General features: G+C 39.0%; 1 protein-coding gene across 3 annotated transcripts in view; it reads left to right on the top strand.

The window, feature by feature from the left end:
• MYO5A (myosin VA) overlaps window positions 1–20,051 on the top strand; it is a 191,132-nt gene that overhangs the window by 90,355 nt on the left and 80,726 nt on the right. For all 3 annotated transcript variants that reach the window (XM_039492800.1, XM_039492799.1, XM_039492798.1), the window contains exon 5: window positions 16,514–16,670. In XM_039492800.1, coding sequence (XP_039348734.1) covers window positions 16,514–16,670 — 157 coding nt within the window. The remainder of the gene's footprint in view (window positions 1–16,513; window positions 16,671–20,051) is intronic.

Here is a 20,051-nt window from a genome sequence, read left to right as displayed (position 1 = left end):
CAATCAGCTGAACCTGCGGACGCTGCAGGTAAATAAACCGGCCCGGCCCACTAGGGGCTTTCCCTGACGGGCCGCGTGCCAAAGGTTGCTGATCCCTGATCTAGTCTGACCTGCACATTGCAGGCCACAGAACCTTACCCACCCACTCCTATAATAGATCCATAATCTCTGGCTGAGCTACTGAAATCCTCAAATCATAATTTAAAGACTTCAAGTTACAGAGAATGCACCATTTACATTAGTTTAAGCCTGCAAGTGACCCATGACCCATGCTACAGAGGAAGATGCAAAACCCCCAGAGTTCCTGCCAATATGACCCAGGGGAAAATTCCTTCCCAACCCCAAATATGGCAGTCAATTAGACCCTGAGTATGTGGGCACCAGCCAGACACTTGGGAAAGAATTCTCTGTAGTAACTCAGAACTCTCTCCATCTAGTGTTCCATCACTGGCCATTGGAGATATTTGCTGATAGCAATCACAGATCAGCTACATCCCATTGTAGGCAGTATCCTCCATGCCAGGGGTCGACAACCTTTCAGAAGCGGTGTGCCAACTCCTCATTTATTTACTCTAATTTAAGGTTTTGCGTGCCAGTAATACATTTTAATGTTTTTGGAAGGTCTCTTTCTATAAGTCTTTAATATATAACTAAACTATTGTTGTATGTAAAGTAAATAAGGTTTTTCAAACGTTTAAGAAGGTTTATTTAAAATTAAATTAAAATGCAGAGCCCTCCGGACCGGTGGCCAGGATCCGGGCAGTGTGAGTGCCACTGAAAATCAGCTTGCGTGCCATAGGTTGCCTACCCCTGTTCCATACCATCCCCTCTGTAAACATATCAACTTCTGTCTTGAAGCCAGTTAGGTTTTTTGCGCCCCTGCTCCCCTAGGAAGGCTGTTCAAGAACTTCTCTCATCTGATGGTTAGAAACCTTCATCTAATTTCAAGCCTAAACTTGCTGATGGCCAGTTTATATCCATTTGTTCTTGTTTTGTTAAAGATTTGATTATTTCATTCTTCATTCGTGATTAAATATTCATATGACTGCTATATTTAGGGCAATAATCTTAGTGTTTTATGGTAGGCATTTTTGTATTGTCTTGGCAGGTCATGTTTTCCCATCATTTTTAATTCTTCCTGATACTATATATTTAAATGGTCTCTAGCATAACTAGTCATGATACTCTTTTATACCTGAAATTCAGTGGACCTATCTTAACATTTGCACCTTAGAGCTACTTTAATAATTTATATATTAATATTTTAGACTTTGTTTTTGCCAGCTTGATTATTTCCCGCCCAATGTAGATGATAGATGAGAAAACTCTCTTTCATAATTAGATGACCAGTCCATGGTTTCCTGGAAGTGTGGACAGTTCCATTGAAAGTGGTTGGTTATAAAGTTAACATTGACCATTAATTAAATGTTTGCACTGAGCTTTGAAAAAGTAAGGTGCTAAGTAAATGCTGAATGTTAGTATTACTACAGTCCATAGGGCTCACTCCTAGCTTCAGTGGGCACTGACTGACATTCAGCTGCTCACAGCATCAGTTCATATAAAGCAATAAATCTAGGTATGTTTTAGATCAAGGATGTCAAACTTACTTTGTAGAGAGTTCTGAATTTCATTTTTAATGATGGTCCATATGCATTTATGACTCCACCACAGTGGAGTTAACTGGGGGATATTTGTAGAAAGGTCAAGGATAGAACATGGCCTTCTGTGTCTTTTCCTTCCCCATTTTCTTTTCTCTCTTTCCCCCTTTTCTGTCTTTGTGTCTTTTTTTCTTTCTGCATCTCCCTTCCTGCCACATCTACCAGTTCCCCCCTCTGGCTGCTTCTCCACTCTGCTGCTAAAATAAACAATGAAATGTTAATGCTTACATTTAAAATGTAATTAGACTTCAGGGCTACCAACCCAATGAAATTACTAGCAGGTGGGAAAATGCACACCTCTTAGTCATTCTTTCAGGCTGTCTGCAGACTCAGACAGATGACACAGCATCATTCTACGCTCAGTTCAGATTTGAAAGGTTATTTTTGCAAAAATGAGGGCTAGAAACTTCTGTTGGGGTGGGAGGAAGGCTGAGATTCTGCAGAATTCTGACTATGCTGACAGGTCACATGACTATCTCATGTGGGATGGATCTGGCCAGTGTGGTTGAGATCTCTGTTTGAGATCACTTCTGCGCATATGAGTCCAATCCTGTAAATCTCTACTCCCAAGTAATTTCACTGAGATGGATTGCATCCTTGCCCCGCTTTCCCCCAGTTCACTCACAGAGGGGTCTTTGTGCAGATCTCCCCATGCTGGGGGAAGCCAAGAGAGGATCAAACAGGCTGAGAGAGAACATACCAGCTCCTTTCCAGCCTTCTGAATCTTATGCATAGCATCCTAGAGGCAGCTGTGGCCAGGAGAGTGCTTCTGTTAGTACTACTCCAATGGGATCACAATACCATGAAGCCCCACTGGTGGGTAAAAGCTGGTGCAGAGGCTCAAGCCCTCAGGCTGCATGATCCAGGCATCTGAAAGTTCCCTGGGATCTGCCAGATTTGGGGGGTGGGACATGTGACTATTTTGCTGCGGGACAAACCACTCTCCTGGCAAGGTGATGTTGGAGAATCTCAACAAATGATTCCTTGCAGAGTTTTCTTTCTGTTGAAGCCCGCACTCTGTGTTTTAATGTGGAAGGAGACAGTACGGCCCACTGAGTTCTGTGGAGCTCCTCTTGTGACAGCTTGCATGAATAATTCTTACTCATGTGAATAAGTTTGCCTGATAGGTTCTTATACTGGTAATTTTACATTGGACAATGAGCATGAATTTTCCCTTGAGCCTTGTCTTTCTATTTTTATCCATTTTAGGTTTTATATAGTAACCATTGCCAGGTTTTCTGTGTGTGTCTTGCATGCTCGCTCTGTCTGTCTGTCTGTCTCTCTCTCTCTCATATTCCTCATACATTAAATGCTTCATTTGAACAAGTTTAAACAGATTTTGACCAGACATTTTAGGAAGATGTGCAATAGAAAAAGAAGCAAATAGCCATTGAAACACTCGTCTTTGTCTTGGAAGCATAAATCACATGATTAGCATTTGGAACCTTGCACGTTTTGACCTCTTTTTTGGAACTACAATGCTAAGCGTCGTAAAAGTCAGCATTTCCCAAACATTACCACGTTGTCCTATTTCAGTCTTACTCCTATAGAAAAGAACTGTGGTAACTACATGACATAAGTTGGCAAACATTGATTTTTTTTCATTGCAAATATTGTACTTGCCCATGAAAGCAGTTCTCTAAGGAATTACAGTGCTGTATCTTCCAGGCCGGTTCTGTATTGCCTTTTCTCTAAATACAACCTGCTGATACCCCAATTTACAAAATATTTCAGTACAATAGTAAACCTTTTTTGGAGGCATTCCAAAATCAGCATACTAAGGCTGTAACCCTCAGTAAGTACAACTCCTCTTCCCTTTCCCTCTTTCTTTACTGTTTATAATAAAACACAGAGACATCATATGGTCTGGAAGAAGAAGAGATGGGGATGATTCTGAACTGCAGTATAATATATAACTAGAGGTTTTAGTTGACTCTATTCCTTTCTGTACTTGTGCTCCCTTGTGCTGCGTAATGGGAGCACATTACATGTATATATTTAGGATAATCACGGTGCATTCTCATCCAGGCTTAGAGAGGCTCCTGGATGCTGTTGAGGTCACCATTTTCAATTTAAATAAAAGAACGTGGCTGCTGCCTTCTGGTTTTCTAGAAGAACCATCCAGAGGAGATTCAGTTGGAAATAGAATTACATAATGATGAGAACCCTATAAAACTCAACAAATCCCAGAGTCAAAAGGGACACTGCCAAATAATTTTGTATTACAAATAATAATGATTTGACAAAACCTGAGGTGAATAGAATTTTTTAAAATTAAATTGTCTTTAATGTCAGCTTCTCCTAAATACGTCTAAATATATCTGTACCTTGGCATTGTTGGAAAGTAGGCTAAGGAAAACTGAGTCAATTAATGTTTTTTGACTCTTTGAAATTTCACTTGTGCCAAAATTGTTTCACAGACGTTATGCAAAATCTGCTTCTACCTTGAAAACATTGCAGAGAATTATCTTGGCAGCCATCTTGAGAAATTTTGGCTCGTGGACAGATAGCAGTGGGGTAGAAAAACATAGACAATCACACACATTTGTAATGTATACACAGATAGTCATTGGACTAATGATTGTCGGCAGGCAGTTAAAGGGTTAAATGTGGTTATAATTGGAGCCTGGAGTTCATATGAGGTGTCCTGCTGGTTTCTGAGCAATAAGCTTTAGCAGCATGTTGCAGCAGTGACCTCAACCGACTAATCCCTAGGGAAATCAGTTTCATTTTGCTGGGTCATCTTTGTGCCCCTCCAGAGTGCAATCTGTCATGATTTTGCAGCCGCTGCTGACCCCAGTTTTCTCCATTTGTATGTGTTCAGTATGTCCAGAAAAACTACAGTTAATTATAGTTTCACCTCTTGGCATTTTTACATTCTAGAGCTACACTTCCTGGACGCAATCAAATTATAAGCTATGTGATTTGCTGTTCACATGTCTTGTTTGTTTAGAAACTGTACATGCAGTTTTCAAGGTTGCTCCTTAAAGCTTTTACCAAGTCGCTGTTGCACAGAGTCACAGAAGGTTGACAGACTTAAGGAGCTTCAGTCCTTTGTACTGAAAAGAGCATAGCTGAATTCTCAGCAAGTCTGTTTCTGGAGCATAAAATCTGGAGTGATGAGTTAATAATACCTCGCTCTTACATAGTGGTTTTAATCGGTAGATTGCAAAGCACTTTACAAAGGAGGTCAGTATCGTTATCCCCATATTACCAGGGGGAAACCGAGGCACGGGAAGGGGAAGTGACTTGCCCAAGGTCACCCAATAGGCCAGATGCAGAGGTGGGAATAGAATCCATGTTTCCCAAGTCCTGGTCTAGTGGTCTGTTCAGTAGGTCACTGCCTAACTTTTAAGTGAGTTACAAATCTCTGTGTTGTCAGCAGTGTCTTCAGCTGCAGTGTCTTCATGGTAACACATTTTTCCCAAACTAATCTTTCTTTTTCAATACAAAAAGTAAACCTCATCTTACATATTTTATGTTTTGCCATGTTGGGGGTGTGGTGTCCTAAGCATAGACATGGCGTAATATTTAAAGCATACGAAGGGCTTCATGTCTGGCAAGCATTTTACAGACATTCGCTAACTAATCCCAACACATCCCTCTGAAGTAGGCAGGTATAATAATGGTCATTTTTACAATGGTGAAACTGGGGCATATATTGTCTTTCTTGCTTCTCATGCTTATTAGCATGAAATACAGTAGAACCTCAGAGTTACAAACACCTTGTGAATGGAGGTTGTTCATAACTCTGAAATGTTACTATTCTGAACAAAACGTTATAGTTGTTCTTTCAAAAATTTACAACTGAACATTTGCTTAATACAGCTTTGAAGCTTTCCTATGCAGGAGAAAAAATGCTGTTTTAAACCTTAATTTAAATGAAACAGACACAGAAACAGTTTCCTTATCTTGTCAAATCTTTTTTAAACTTTTTTTTAAAGTAGTTTATATTTAACACTGTACTGTCTTTTCTTTTCTTTTTAAATATCTCTCTGCTGCCTGGTTGTGTACTTCCAGTTCCAAATGAGGTATATGGTTGACCAGTCAGTTCATAACTGTAGTCTTCGTAACTCTGAGATTCTATTGTAGTTAGGGGGGAAATTGTCTTCTGGCTGGTAATACTGGACCTGTTGTCATGACTCAGGGTAAAATCAAACATGTAAGAGGTGGGGAGAACCTGCTGCATTGCTTCTGTGAAGGGAAGAGTACTTCAGGTCAGGGCATGCTGGAGCTGGATAGTCAAGATGGTATTCAGGGCAGAGAGCAGTCAAGAATAGACCAGGCTGTGGAAATGCAGCATGTTAGCTCTGTAACAGGAGTAGTGGCACAAGTTTTGTGATATGTAAAGGCATACATGGCAGTTTACACTAATATGTAATTTCTTTATTCATAATGTTCATACAAAAATGCCAGTGAATGCTTCAGAGCAACGTAGGCTCTACTAATAATACTTAGAGCTTACATCACGTATACACCTTCAAAGTGTCTTACAAACATTATCTAATTAATCCTCACAACAGGGCTGAAAGAATAATTATCCACATTACACCACACCCTTCTGTACATGCAAATACAAGTGAATTATTCATCATTGAATTCTATCCACATCTCTGCAAAGATGATGTGGCTCAGAAGTGAAGGGGGTGGTTATGGTCAAGTTTGGGGGAGAATGATTGTCAGAAAACTAAGAGACATAAGGAGTAAGAATATGTTTGTTAGAGCAGGATAGGAGTCATGGGCTATGGATAAGAGGTGATTTGAAATAGTCTTTGTTGGGGAATCAGCTAGCTACAGAGGAGATTTTTTTTGCAGATAATGGTGGCAGCCCAGGAGAAGGACCTGGCCACCTTCCTCAAGAGGCAAGATGAGGGGGGAGAAAGTAAGTCTGCTCTTTGAGGAATATATTTGGAGAATTGGAAAATAAGGAGAGATGAGGTCAAAGAGATGAGGAGCATTTTGGCATTAAGGAGACTAGGGAGCCAAATCCAGAAAACCAGAGGATAATGAACTAACTTAGTGCTTGAGGAGAATTGTTATCAAAATAGTATGTTCACAAGATTAACAAAGGGCAAAATCTTGTTCCCCATACCCAATGTGATAAGTCACTGGAATGCTGAACAAATTTAGAAAGGCACATTTTAATCTGGTGCTGCTTTTGTTTGGTCTAAGAGCTTTAGAAAATTGCTATTTTTTTTAAAGAAACAGTTACATTACTTCTACTTGAAAAGCAATTTCTGGTTTGCATAGCTGCCAGTTTTTAAAATGGCTTTAACAGGCCTCACACTTCCTGCTGCATAGTATGGGCTCAGTTTCCAAAGACCTTCACAATGGGTGAGCAGAACTCATTTGCACCTACAAAAATACACAGTGGAGAAAACAAGAAGTTGCATTTGCAGTTTCCGAAATGATGCACAAATGCAAAATTTTGCTGGTGTAATGGGGCAAACATGGCTTGCACCCCTTGTTGGTTGTGTGTGGCTTTAAAACTTCAATCCTTTATTTATTAATGACACTCTGCAAAACTAAACTTCCGCCAGACTTTACATACTGCAATGTATAAAGTAACGGCTTTTTCTGTGCCATTGCCATGTCCTTCTTTTCTCTATCTAGCACCCATTGAAGTCAATGGGAAAGAATCCTTTGGACTTCAGCTGCCCTTGAATTATGCCTGTAGTGAGAAGGTGTACAGGCCAACACATTAATCCATGTAGTCTGCCGCCTCATTAAGCAGGGTATAAACAACTTGTTTTGGTTATTCCATTCTCTCAATAATACATAGGTGCTCCCTAGCCTCTGAAACATCTTATGCCATGGAATTGCCTTACTCAAGTACCTGATCACACTTCGTATTCTTTAGCCTCATCCCAGCATTCCTCTACCGCTAGACTCTTCTGTTCAGTGGAAAGTGCCATGGTCATATCAACAATGTGTAAGATCTCAAGTCCCTGCAGATGCAGTATGTAACCAGTGAAAGACTGTTTTACTTTTTAAAACATTTTATTAGAAAATTACTGTAAAACCAAATGTAGATAAATAGAAGGGAGCTAATCCTAAAGTCCTTAATTCAGCATAACTCCTGCTGATTTTAGTGGCAGTTATGCTTCAATAAGAACGTTAGTATTTAATCCAGGATATTGTTTTATTGGGGGGGGGGGAAAGAGGGGAAGAAGCCCCCAAAATACAAAGATAAAAAAATCCATCTTGTTCTAATTAATGCAGCAGGTCAGACGTGGGGAACTGGTCTCTTTTGAGATACCTGCCCATTTTTTGGGGGTGTGGGAAGGAGGAAACAAGATGGTAGAGGTGCCACATTCCTGCAAAGTTACGGTCTCTCTCCTAGATGCCTTTTTTGGGTGTCTTCAGTGCACTCCTCCTGAGGATAACAGTACATTCAACCCAAGCAACACTTTTTTGTCTCCCACTGTAAGTTTAATAAATTGCTTTGTGCGAAGGTCAGAGAAAATGCAATATTATGGATAATTTTTAATTTGCTATTGATATTAACTACTTGGACAGCTCTGCCACATTTGCACTGAGGAAAAGGACTCAGATTTCCCAAGAAAGGAGTTTGAAAGCTTTTACCTGGCTAGTTTATTCCAAGAAGAGACCCTAAATTAACACTTTATATGGAAGCAGGAAAGATGTTAATGAAATATTTTCGTTAGGGTTTATGTAGTTTTACACGCATTTGAAGATACCAGACTTGACTGAGATTTGTTCATATCAGTAAAATCAGTTTTGTGGCTATATTGAGCCTCAGTAAATAACTTCTTGTTTAAAACTCTTTGTCAGTTGGAAACACGATGGGTAGAGTTCATCACAGATGTAACTCCACTGGAATCAGTAGTGTTACACCAAGGATGTATTTGGCCCTTGGTGATATAGATATAGATAGATACACACACACACATATATACATACAAACAGAGAGAGAGAATTAGCTCAGAGGTATCAGGATCTTCTGAAGAAATATCAAATGGCAAAGAAGCAAATAACACAGTAGGTATTACACTCCGACCTCTGAACTATTTTTTTTTTTTGGCGTTTGTTAATCTTATGTTTTTTGAGGGAGAAGAGGATAGTTTTAGATATTCTCCTTTTGCCTCCTCACTTCTTCACCAAAACTTCAGTGACTTGCTATATTTTAACCTCCATTTTAGCATTTCACTAAGTTTGCAAGTTATTTAAGAAAATTATTTTAACAATTAATGGAATTATTAGTACTTACACAGTGCGTTTCATTTTCAAGTCACTGTTCGAACCTGATTTCCTTACTCTCATCAACTAGGGACCTGCATGGTTGACGCTCCCATACTCCACAGGAGCAGAGCTTTTTAGAGCAACCTCATGGGACGTAACTGATTTTCAGTTACTCAGCTTGATAAGGCACTTTATAAGTTGACAGATTCCAAAAAATAGGATGCCAGCTTCTTTTAAAATTGTGTCATACTGTGATACTAGCAGGATAAGGGCAGACATCTGATTGGTCATATCCACACATTGGGCAGTTGCACATATTATGTGCATGTATTTGTGCATGCGCAGTTTTGAAATCTGTGCCTGTGTTTTAACAATGTAAGTGGTGAGCAAATGTGTCAGATTTAAATGGTGTTAATGTTTCTGTGCATTAAATCATATGGATATAATTGGACCTGCGACTGACAGTATAAAACAAGACTTCAAATGTGCGATAGTTCCAAAACTGACTTTAATTTGACTTTTAATCATTTTAAAAAAAATATCAAAATGTGCTGGCATAAGTTATTTTCTTGGGTTGGTTTACCTGCTGCTATAATTCAACTGTAGGCTGACACATCACTGAGGAAGCAAACAGGTTCCTCTTCTGCCCATCCTAAGCATGACTCTCACTGATATTAATGGGAATTACTTGTATGTGTTTAAAGGAGAATCTATCCCAAAGGTTCCTCTGAGTCACAGGCTGTCTCCCTTGTGAGCTTGCATCAGGCTAGCTTTCAAGAGTTCTTTGGTAAATTGAAACTCACTGTTTGAATGTCCAAAGCAGTTTCAGGTTTGTAAGCATTTCTCTACCACAGACTTGCAGGAGAGAATCTGAAGTAAGAGGAAGAGGCGATACTGTAATTGATTAACTAAAAGCTACTTATGGACCTGAACTTGTCCTGAAGGCACTGGGAGTTTGGAGTGTTCAAAGACTGCAGATTCAGACCCTCCAACAACTATTTACTCTGTTTGTTTAAGAACTAAAAGCCTGTTCTATCCTGTAGAGGCCCTTACCAGTGACGGAAACACCATAAAATATGAAAACAAGAAGCCAATGGTGACCCCCTCAAAATATGGCAGAATACTCATTAAACCTTTCAGCACAGGAAATGGGAGAAGAAAATAATACCTTCAGTATTACTCTTCAAACAGCTTCAAAAGCCTCCATAAATTAAAAATATAAAATTAATAAAAACCAAAAGATCCTTCTCCAAAAGCCTCCATTAAAAAAAAAAAAAAGAAGAAAGCCCTCCAGATCAAAAGACTCAGGCTGTTCTGGATCAAAGGGGAAGCAAGTTCCTAAGCTGCTCTCATTCAATGTGCCCTACTAGCTATCCTCTCTCCTTTCATCCTGAGGTGGCTTCCCCTGGAGCACCTCTGTTGGTCTCAGTTGTTGCAGTATGGCATGAGGAGAGAGGAGGTCTTTCAAGTAGTCAAGCCCTAGGTTTATAAGTGATACCAATATCTCAAATTCTATTCTACTGACATATTGTTTTCAAGAATGTAATAACTATTTCATTTATTTTGTTTGTTTTATGGCCGTGAACCTTAAGGACAGGATGAAGTGATGTAGCCTAGCCATCAGCCATGGAAAAAACAAACTGTGCTTTGTTGATCACATGGATAAAAACTGTGCTTTGTTGAAATGGATAAAGAAAGACAGCTCTGTGCTTCTCTAGGTCCCACTAAAATAACCATTGATAAGTAGCTATTTAGTATTTGAGTGCAGCTAGTTCAAAAATTTGGGCCCCAGGAGGACTTTCTTTTGGTATGTATGTAGCAGACAGGAAGTATATATATTCATTGGGCCACTTTCATGCCATTTCATTCTATACACCTTGACTATCCTAAAACATTCAAACTGTTTGTTTTGGAAATCTTGGTTTCAATACTATAACACATCTACTTCTTAACCTGAAAATTCATTCAGTTTGGGAGCCAGAGTCAGGAGATTTTTGTGATATACAGGAATAAAAATGGGGTTGGAAGTAAAGAATGCTGCAGCTATAATTTCGTCTTTGCCTGTGGTTTGCTGTGTGATCTGAGTTTTTACATTTGTAAAATAGGATTGTTAACATCTACCTTCCAGGATGGTAGTGAGGATTAACAAGTTAATATTTGTAGAGAAGGGTGCACACAAAATGTGTAGGGGGGGGGATACCTCAGTGGTATGAGCATTGGCCTGCTAAACCCAGGCTTGTGAGTTCAATCCTTGAGGGGACCATTTAGGAAACTGAGTTAAAAAAAACAAAAACTGTCTGTGGATTTGTCCTGCTTTGAGCAGGGGGTTGGACTAGATGATCTCCTGAGGTCCCTTCCAACCCTGATATTCTGTGATTTCTATGATACTATTACAGTTGTGCATGCAAATAGTCCAAGTGATCATTTGCATGCACAATTTCCATGATTCTGGCCAAGACACATTAATTGTTCACAGCCTTTTCTGAAAGGGTCATAAACTGTGAAATAAACTCTAAATATTTTTATTCCTAGTCTGGTTTGTCTTTGCATTGGGCATTAATACAAACATTGGGCATTCAGGATCTGTGGGCTCTAAGGTTTTGTTTTTGAATATCTGCTCTAGATATTTTGAATCAGTAAAATAAAAGGCATAAAACATACTCACCAGCAAACCTCAAAATACCTCACAGCAAACCTAGAATATGAATTTGTTAAAAGCTTGTGTTTCTGTGTTGTTGGTTTTTTTTAAAAATGTCTGATAGCAGTTCTGGCAACTGTGACTGGAAGGGGGTATATTATATATACATATGTCTGAACATGGAGGTTGCTGTCAGTAATCCTCTACTCCTTTCTTTTCCCAGGCTATAGTACTTTCTAAAATTACACCCTTAAAATGCAAAATAGCACAATCTGACTGTCCCACTGAAGTGTGATACTCTGATGAACAGAGCTCCATGCTGTGATGTATTTCTTTGTCCAAGCCAATTAGGCTATAGGTAGCTGCTGCTTTAGCATTGACTTAAAAGGAAACAGAATTACTTCAATACGGTGCATTTGAAAATCTTACCCTTAGATTTTAGTGAATTTTAGAAGCCCAGGTGTAGTAGTCACTACTAGTACTACTAATCTTATTTAAAGGAAAAAAGCCATTAGATTATCCACTCCATCTCCCCGCCAAAGCAGGATTGTTTCCTGCAAGCCACTTTGCACTAGGATAGAGATGACAATTTCATTTGTATATTAAAAAAACATTTTCTCCATATATTACATGTTAATCCATACTGTAGCACTCCTGTTTTGCTGTTGGGCATCAGGTAAGTAGAAAGGGTCTTTAGCGTTTGATTGTGCAGTGGTTGTATAAAGCTGATAAATGTCTATTGGGAAGTATGTTGTGAACTCAAGCTTCCTGGGATGAAGGGAGAGTGCTGATCTTCTTCTCCATTTGGCACTCTGATAATAAGATTCCTCATAAATGTTGCTTGTCATCATTGTTGTGGAGGTATCCTGAATTCTGTTCAGTTCTGTTCACAAAGTCTGACCATCCTGTGTCATACAATAAATAGAGATTTGTGCTGTTTAATTAGAAGCTTTGTAAAATTGTCATTAAAATTTACCAGTCCAGGCACAAAGTCTGCTTGTCCATCCTTTTACCCGGATTACTGACAATGAAAAATTAATGAAATTCATGACTTATTTTGAACTAAGCCTGATTTGGCCACACTTATCCTTCCCATCTTCCTCCTCTTTTTAAAGTCATGTGAGTTGCTAATTGTGGAGAGATAAGGAGACACATTATTTTTCTGTAAACATTTTAATGCTTGACTGAAATAGTTCTTGTAAATGGTGCCTGTCAAGGACTTTAAAACCATTTGATCCATATTTTGATCTATTCTGGATGATGTAACAAATCTCTGTCCTGAGGATAAAACTGCTAGGGTGGGAGGAATAAAAAAGAGGTGGAACACTAAGAGCTGATTTGTGTATCACCTTAGAGTCTGAAATTCTGGAGACAATTTAAAATGTAATAATAATAATAATCCTGGGCAGGTAGACACAGATTTAATGGCACCTTATTGTATTTTTTCTTAAAAGTGAAACTTCTCTATTGTCCACATGCTGCGGCACTAAGGAAACTGTTCCTCTTCAAAGCTAATAGTGGAGCATAACTGAGACTTCTTTGGATCTCCCAGATGTTAACATTGTTATTCCAGATTTCCAATAACATTTTAGATCCTGTGCCGCTGTTGCTTCATTAACGTCCAGAAAAGACCATGATATCATAATTAAATAATCATTTGTAAGGTGCTCTTTAAATGATATCTTCATATTAAATGCTATATTTCAGCACTTTCCGGTATGTAATTAGTCTACAGGTATACACACCTTGTAGTAAGAGAAGCAAATTGAGCTCAAACAGGCTTCTCGTGGCAGTTTGTGCTCGTCCTGGGAAACATAAGGAACAGAATGAGACATTTTTATTACGGTGTTCCATTCCTGGAACTAGAGTCGATGTTGTGTCTGGACTTCTGTTATAAATCCATATTATCTAGGATTATAGCTTTGCAAATGTGTGTGTGTGTATAATATAAATAGAACTGGTGCTGAGGCTTGATATGTGGACAAATCCTGAGTGTGGACATGTGGACTAATCCAAATCCTGAGTGTTAAAGTTCGTAAAAGATTTATATGTAATAGTTTCAACATGTCTTTCTTGGGGTGGTAAGTGAACTTAGTCCTGAAGAAAGGTGCTAGATTGGCAGTTGGAACTGAAGTCCTCTGTTTATCCAGAGAACTTGTCCGGCACAGGCAGTAGCAATATGAGCTTCCCTGACATGTCCTGCCAATCTTCCTGAATCCTGCCCTGCCTCAGCTCTTTCATCAAGGGGTAACAAGGCAGGTGAGTCTTGATAGCTGTTCAGTCTTTGGCCTCTCTGAGACTGTCAACCGGGCTGCTAATTAAGGTGCATGATGGGCATGGTATAGATACAGCTAGTGGTGGTTTTTGATGGGAGTTCCTGTCCTCTAGGAACCAGATTGAGATTTCTTGTATGTCACTCAACAACCTGTGGATGATAATGACTCTTAATCACTATAGGATTTTTCTGGATCAAAGCTGGTGACAGAGAAACAAAAGGCTTGTTATCTCATTGCACATCTCCTGAGTTCTCCGGCTGCTGAGGTTCCTCCATAAGTTTCATGTTCTAAGAACAGTGAGACATTGTTCTTTCCATGCTGTGGAGTACCGGAGGAATAAACGGCTACAAGCTGTTCTGCATTTTGGCCCATTTTTGACAGAATGTAGGCGTTGTCTATGTGAGAGAGAATCCAGCCCATTATCTGTTACACCAATTAAACCAAAAAGAAAGGGATGTATTTTGGGTTGAGCCACTTGCAAGTTCTTCAAGAACTACTACAGTCTTCTTTCTGCTTTTCCTTTTTCATCCCCAATAATCAATTCATCTCATACCATCCCCTGATAAGCAGAGGTACAGTCTCTTCCTCCTATGTATAAAGCCACTGAGTATGCCTCTGTTTCTGATGAGGAAAAGAGTAAGTGCCTTTCTCCCTCCTTCTCTATGCAAACCCTTGATTTTTTTTCTTTGATTTTTTTTTTTTTTTTTTGCCACAGGAAGCCCCATAACCCTGCCTCCCTTATTCATTCAGACTGGAGTGGGTGCACTAGATTTTTTGTTCTTTAGAATGGAAGCTTCCTAACAGGTTGGTGGCTGCTAAGCGGGTAGGAATAACTAGTCAAACCACATTTCCCTGGCATCTTCCTTGGGGAAATTGAACTGAAGGAGGATTTTTGAGGATGAGCAACTCTAGCCAGGAGAGAGAGGCTCTTTGTCATTGGATTTGGACAGGTGCAACATCTCAAGCAATAGGCTTGTACTACCTGTTATCAGATGTTAAGGTGAATAGTTACCCTTTGTCTTGACTTTTCTCTCTGAGCCTGTCAGCTTAATATGAGAATTGTGCTTATTCATTCATACTTAACACACTGATAGGCCAGAGGCTAAGAACACACAACAAAATGGATTTGTTTGTACCTTGTTAACCTTTTCTTATTTATTTAAATGATTGTTGCTTTAGTTTTGGCTTCATTTTGCCAGGATGTCGCCAACCTGCTTTACCACTAACTGTATTCAGTATAAATCAGGCCTCGTCTCTTTCAAAGGTGTGATGAAAATAGTCCTTTTAGTGTACAACTCTGTGCTGCATGAAACACACTAGAGCTGTGTTCTTACCCAGAGGTTTGGGAATATTTTTGGAGACAGATAAAAGGTGGAGAGAAATAACATGGTCTATTAATTTAGTATGGTATTCACCATGGTTGTTATGGTCACCGACTTTTTTTTTTTCCCCTTAAAGCCTCACAAGTATAACCTGAGATCTCTTGCATATTGTCAGACTGCTTAAACAAGAATCCTTTTGATTGTTTTTTTATTAGACTGATAGATGAAATATATATTCTCTCATACCATCTCAGCATGCTTTCACTGGTGATTTTGGCAGGCAGCTGGAGGCTGTAAATATTCCATCTGAACACATGCGTGCCTGGTCTTTCATTTAGAGTTATTGTACGTCATGGTCTGGGGGATTGAGTTTGGGGACTTGGGAACAAACAACTCCTGAACTCTAATCCCAGCTCTGTGAATGATTCTCAATACATTCTTGTAAAAGCAACAAAGAATCCTGTGGCACCTTATAGACTAACAGACGTTTTGCAGCATGAGCTTTCGTGGGTGAATACCCACTTCTTCGGATGCAACATTCTTGGGCAGTCATTTATCCTTTCTCAGTTTTCCCATTTGTAAATTAGAGATTATGCTTACCTAATTTACAGGGATATCGGTCTGAAACCTTATTAGCTGTAGTTTGTCCATTACTTTGGAATCTAAAGCTCTGTAGAAGTGATATATACTTTTTATTGTTACAACACTTTAAAAGATTTGGATCTTTTTAAACAATGGTTTTCACAGGCTGAGCTACATGTTTGTTAGATGTAGAGCTTCTCAAACCAGAGGCTATGGGCAAGGCTCGCTTTGGAAGGGGGAAAAAAATGGTAACAAATGGAGATTTAAAAAAAAAGAAGAAATTGCCTTACAGCAAAGGGACTCTTTTAGCTCTAGAGCTGCTGTTAAATAATCAAGCAAGACTGTTCAAAACACTAATGTCTAGAACAAATGCAGGGAATAGGGTTACAGGAAGAATTGTCTTATGGTTAAATAAGAACAGGAGTTAGGAGACTGTCCTTTTGTTTCTGAATATGCTACTCATTTCCCCATCTGTAAAATGGGGCCAGCTTTGTCAAGCACTTTGGGAATCTGTATAGAAGGTACTGCAATGTGATATTGAGATAAACAGGATGAAGCTCAAGTTAATTTACAGGGTCAAGTGCTTTGGAGGAAATCTAATGTCAGAGCAGACTGAAATGGCCGTGTTGATTCTGAATTCCCATCCTGACCAAACACTAGGGCCCAGTTAGCCCAGCAAGAAACTAGATCATCAACAGCCTACTTTTAACCATACGCATGCACATTATATGCAGTGTTACCATATACAGTAAAAGGGTTGTTGCCAAGTTGGATACACGAAAAATAGGTCTACTTTAGCAAACAGCTGGTAATTAACATGTTTTTGTGTTTCAGAGATGAACGGAATCAGTCAATCATTGTAAGTGGGGAATCTGGAGCAGGAAAGACTGTCTCTGCTAAGTATGCCATGAGATATTTTGCCACTGTAAGTGGTTCTGCCAGTGAAGCTAATGTTGAAGAGAAAGTACTGGCTTCCAACCCTATCATGGAGGTAAGAGAGCAGATGCACTATCTTATCCTATATGCTTACTTCTGCTGCTACTATGGGGAGCTACTACAAACACTCAGTGAACAGAAATGCAATTGATTTTTTAAGGCATTCAAACATTGGATTGAAGATAACATTTATAAGGATTGCCATAATATCGTGTCTTCTCTCTCTTTCCCAGAAAGGGCTCTAAATTGAGATTCTTTTTGTGCACTGTTCAGGAGGAGGTGGGGAGGAGAGAGGATGTAACAAATTCAGTACAGCAAAGTAACTATATAACACTGATTTTTCAGACCACTAGCCAAATGAATGTGGAGGAAGTGGCAGGTGGGGGGGGGGAGATACGTAAAATCCACAGAAGGTTTAACACCCATATTTTTTTCCATAGAATCTTTAAATGATGCCCTTCAGGTGTAATATATTGTTATATTCTATTCCATTTTGCTTTACTGGGAAAAGATTAGGTGTATAGCGCAAAAGTTCAGTTTTATGGGACATGACTCTTATTGGGAAGACAGAGTGAAAAACATCCATCTATACCTGCATGAACCACTGATTCTTGTGATGCTAAAATATAATAGAAAAAAATTCACTTTGCAGTATTGAGATCTTGTTATAATGTTGAGGATAATCCACTTCCCTGAACCAGTGCCCTACTAGCTAACCAGGCTGGACTTCAACCCATGTTCTTTTGGCCCAGAGGCAAGAGTGCTGACAATATATTGTGAGACAAACCTGGAATTTCCCTGTTGCTGCAGGATAACTGTTCTACAGACAGGTGTGAGGACTACTTGAAAAACAAGATCTCATGCTCTAACAGAAACAGTTCTTAATGATCATCTTCTCTGTGTTCCCATTTAGCTGTACTTCTTTTGCTGGCAAAATTGTCCTGTAGTTTCAAAGTATAGCTGAAGTATTGGTCAGTAAAGGAACTACAACGAAACAAGGGGAAAAAACAATTATCAGGGGAATTCCTTAAGAGAAATAACTGCAGAAAACATGTGTACTGATCTGTATGTCTTAAGACAGTGGAACTCCATGCTAGAGCAATTGATGACTCAGGGCTAGTCTACACTTACGAGCCGGGTCGACGCGGTGAGTTCGACTTCTCGGAGTTCGAACTATCGCGTCTAATCTGGACGCGATAGTTCGAACTCCGGAAGCGATAGTTCGAACTCCGGTACTCCACCACTGCAAAAGGCGGTGGCGGAGTCGACCTTGGAGCCGCGGACTTCGATTCCGCGGCGTCTGGACGGGTGAGTAGTTCGAACTAGGGTACTTCGAATTCAGCTACACTATTCACGTAGCTGAATTTGCGTACCCTAGTTCGACCCCGCTTCTTAGTGTGGACCAGCCCTCAGTGGATACTTAGTATCCATGTGGTATAGAGTGAAGATATTGAAGTAGTAAGTGTTTTTCAAGCTAATATGATTTCTCATAGTCTCATGGTTAAAATATGTGAAATTACGGAAAAATCACTAACTCCGATGCAAATGATGCCACCTTTTCTCTTTCTCCAGTATTTTTTTTAAAATAAACTTTTTTTATTCCTTCTTTCCTCCTTGCTCAAGCACTTCTTGACTCCCCCAAAAGCACAGATGGCGCTATAACTGCCCTAGCACAAGTGTGGCACATGTGATTTTGATGTATTCTCTCATAAGGTAATTCTGCCTGGTTTGCAGTGCTGTGTGGCATTTCAAAGCAAAGTCTTAATACCCCTGAGGATACCAACTGCACTCTGTTCCAATTGATTGCTGTTCTTATAATGACTTAAAGAACACAGATTTGCTCTGGGAGTTTTATAATCTGCCTTGACTGAGTCACTCACTGAGGTAGCAATGGAAATGCATTTTGAAATAGAACAGGAAGGAATTAGCCCAGGCTTAATCATTCATAGAGAATGAGAATAATTTTAACCAGTTTGATGCCTCTGGTGCATGTGTGTGTTTGTACCATATTGACAACCTTACTTCAAAGGGTTGAACTATAAGCTAACACAGTTCAGGATCTAACCCAATAATGTTTTAGGTTTCATGAATCTAGGAGAGTGACGCATGCGGGAAGGGAGCCAACCACGAAGGGGAGTAAGAAATGGCAGCAGAGGTCAGAGACCTCTTGTCCTTTTCACTGTTTGCATTCTGTTTGCACAATTTAGACTAAAATATGAAGAAATTACTAGTGAATCACTTGAGGTATTTTGCTATTTTACTTGGGTTAAAATCTTAAACCAATAAATCCTCCTCCAAAAAATAAAATAAAACTATCAAACTGACCACTAATTAAGTGTGTGATTTAATTTCCAAAACAAGGAAATTTAAAGTGAAGACTAAAAATTTGATTCTCCATCTTTAATTATTGTATCTGAAAATAAAAATAACAGTGCTTTGCTTTTAACTTTCTAATCTGTAAAGGATACTGTCAAACCTGTGCAGACTGAAATTTGACTTCCTTTTAAAACTATTACAGTTTTTGAATTCTGCAGTTGCAGAACTGGCAAAAAATTAATTCCTAATTGTATGGTTAATTTGAAACAGGAAAGAAGTCAGCATTTGTCAAATGAAAAGGTAGTAAATCGGAATGGGAATGCTATTTTATTTTCGTGCTTCTAAACTGACATTCTAAGCAGTGGAGCTTTGGCAACTATAATTATTCATGACAAAATACTTCTGACACTGTTCTTTATTGCTTTTATTTACTAAGTACTCCATAATGACTGCTGATCAATTAAATAATGTGCATTGTTAGTGACTTTTTAAATGCTTATTATTTTGTAATCAATAACTTTAATCCCCTGTAAATATGTAATTATTGACTTTTTAAAATATGTACTATTTATATAACCTGACACCGTTCAGAAAGAACTATTATCATTCATTTACAATATAAGTAAAAGGCATAGTTGGACAATTTCTAAAACTTACTCTGGTCACTACTATATTTATGGTTCCAATGACATTTTAAAATTACGTTTTTTAAAAAAATGTTTGTTTTTGAAGTACAAATTTTATACATATAAAACCCTAGGGTATTAGAGCATATGAAGGAGGAATTAATTATTTCTGAGGGATAAGCGGCCACTGCAGAGCAGTAATAGTTTTCTTGATAACATAATACACCTCTACCCCAATATAACACTACCCAATATAACACAACTTTGGATATAATACGGTAAAGCAGTGCTCCAGAGGGGCGGGGCTGTGCACTCTGGCGGATCAAAGCAAGTTTGATATAACGCAGTTTCACCTATAATGCGGTAAGATTTTTTTGGCTCTCGAGGACAGCGTTATGTAGGGGTAGAGGTGTAGTATGACATCAAGTATGCAAGTCTATAAGGTGCCACAGGATTCTTTGTTGCTTTTAGTATGACATCATTATTCACAACAC

This window comes from Mauremys reevesii, linkage group 10, assembly GCF_016161935.1.
Source record: "Mauremys reevesii isolate NIE-2019 linkage group 10, ASM1616193v1, whole genome shotgun sequence".
Classification (NCBI taxonomy): domain Eukaryota; kingdom Metazoa; phylum Chordata; order Testudines; family Geoemydidae; genus Mauremys; species Mauremys reevesii.
This window is presented reverse-complemented; position numbering and strand designations above follow the sequence as displayed.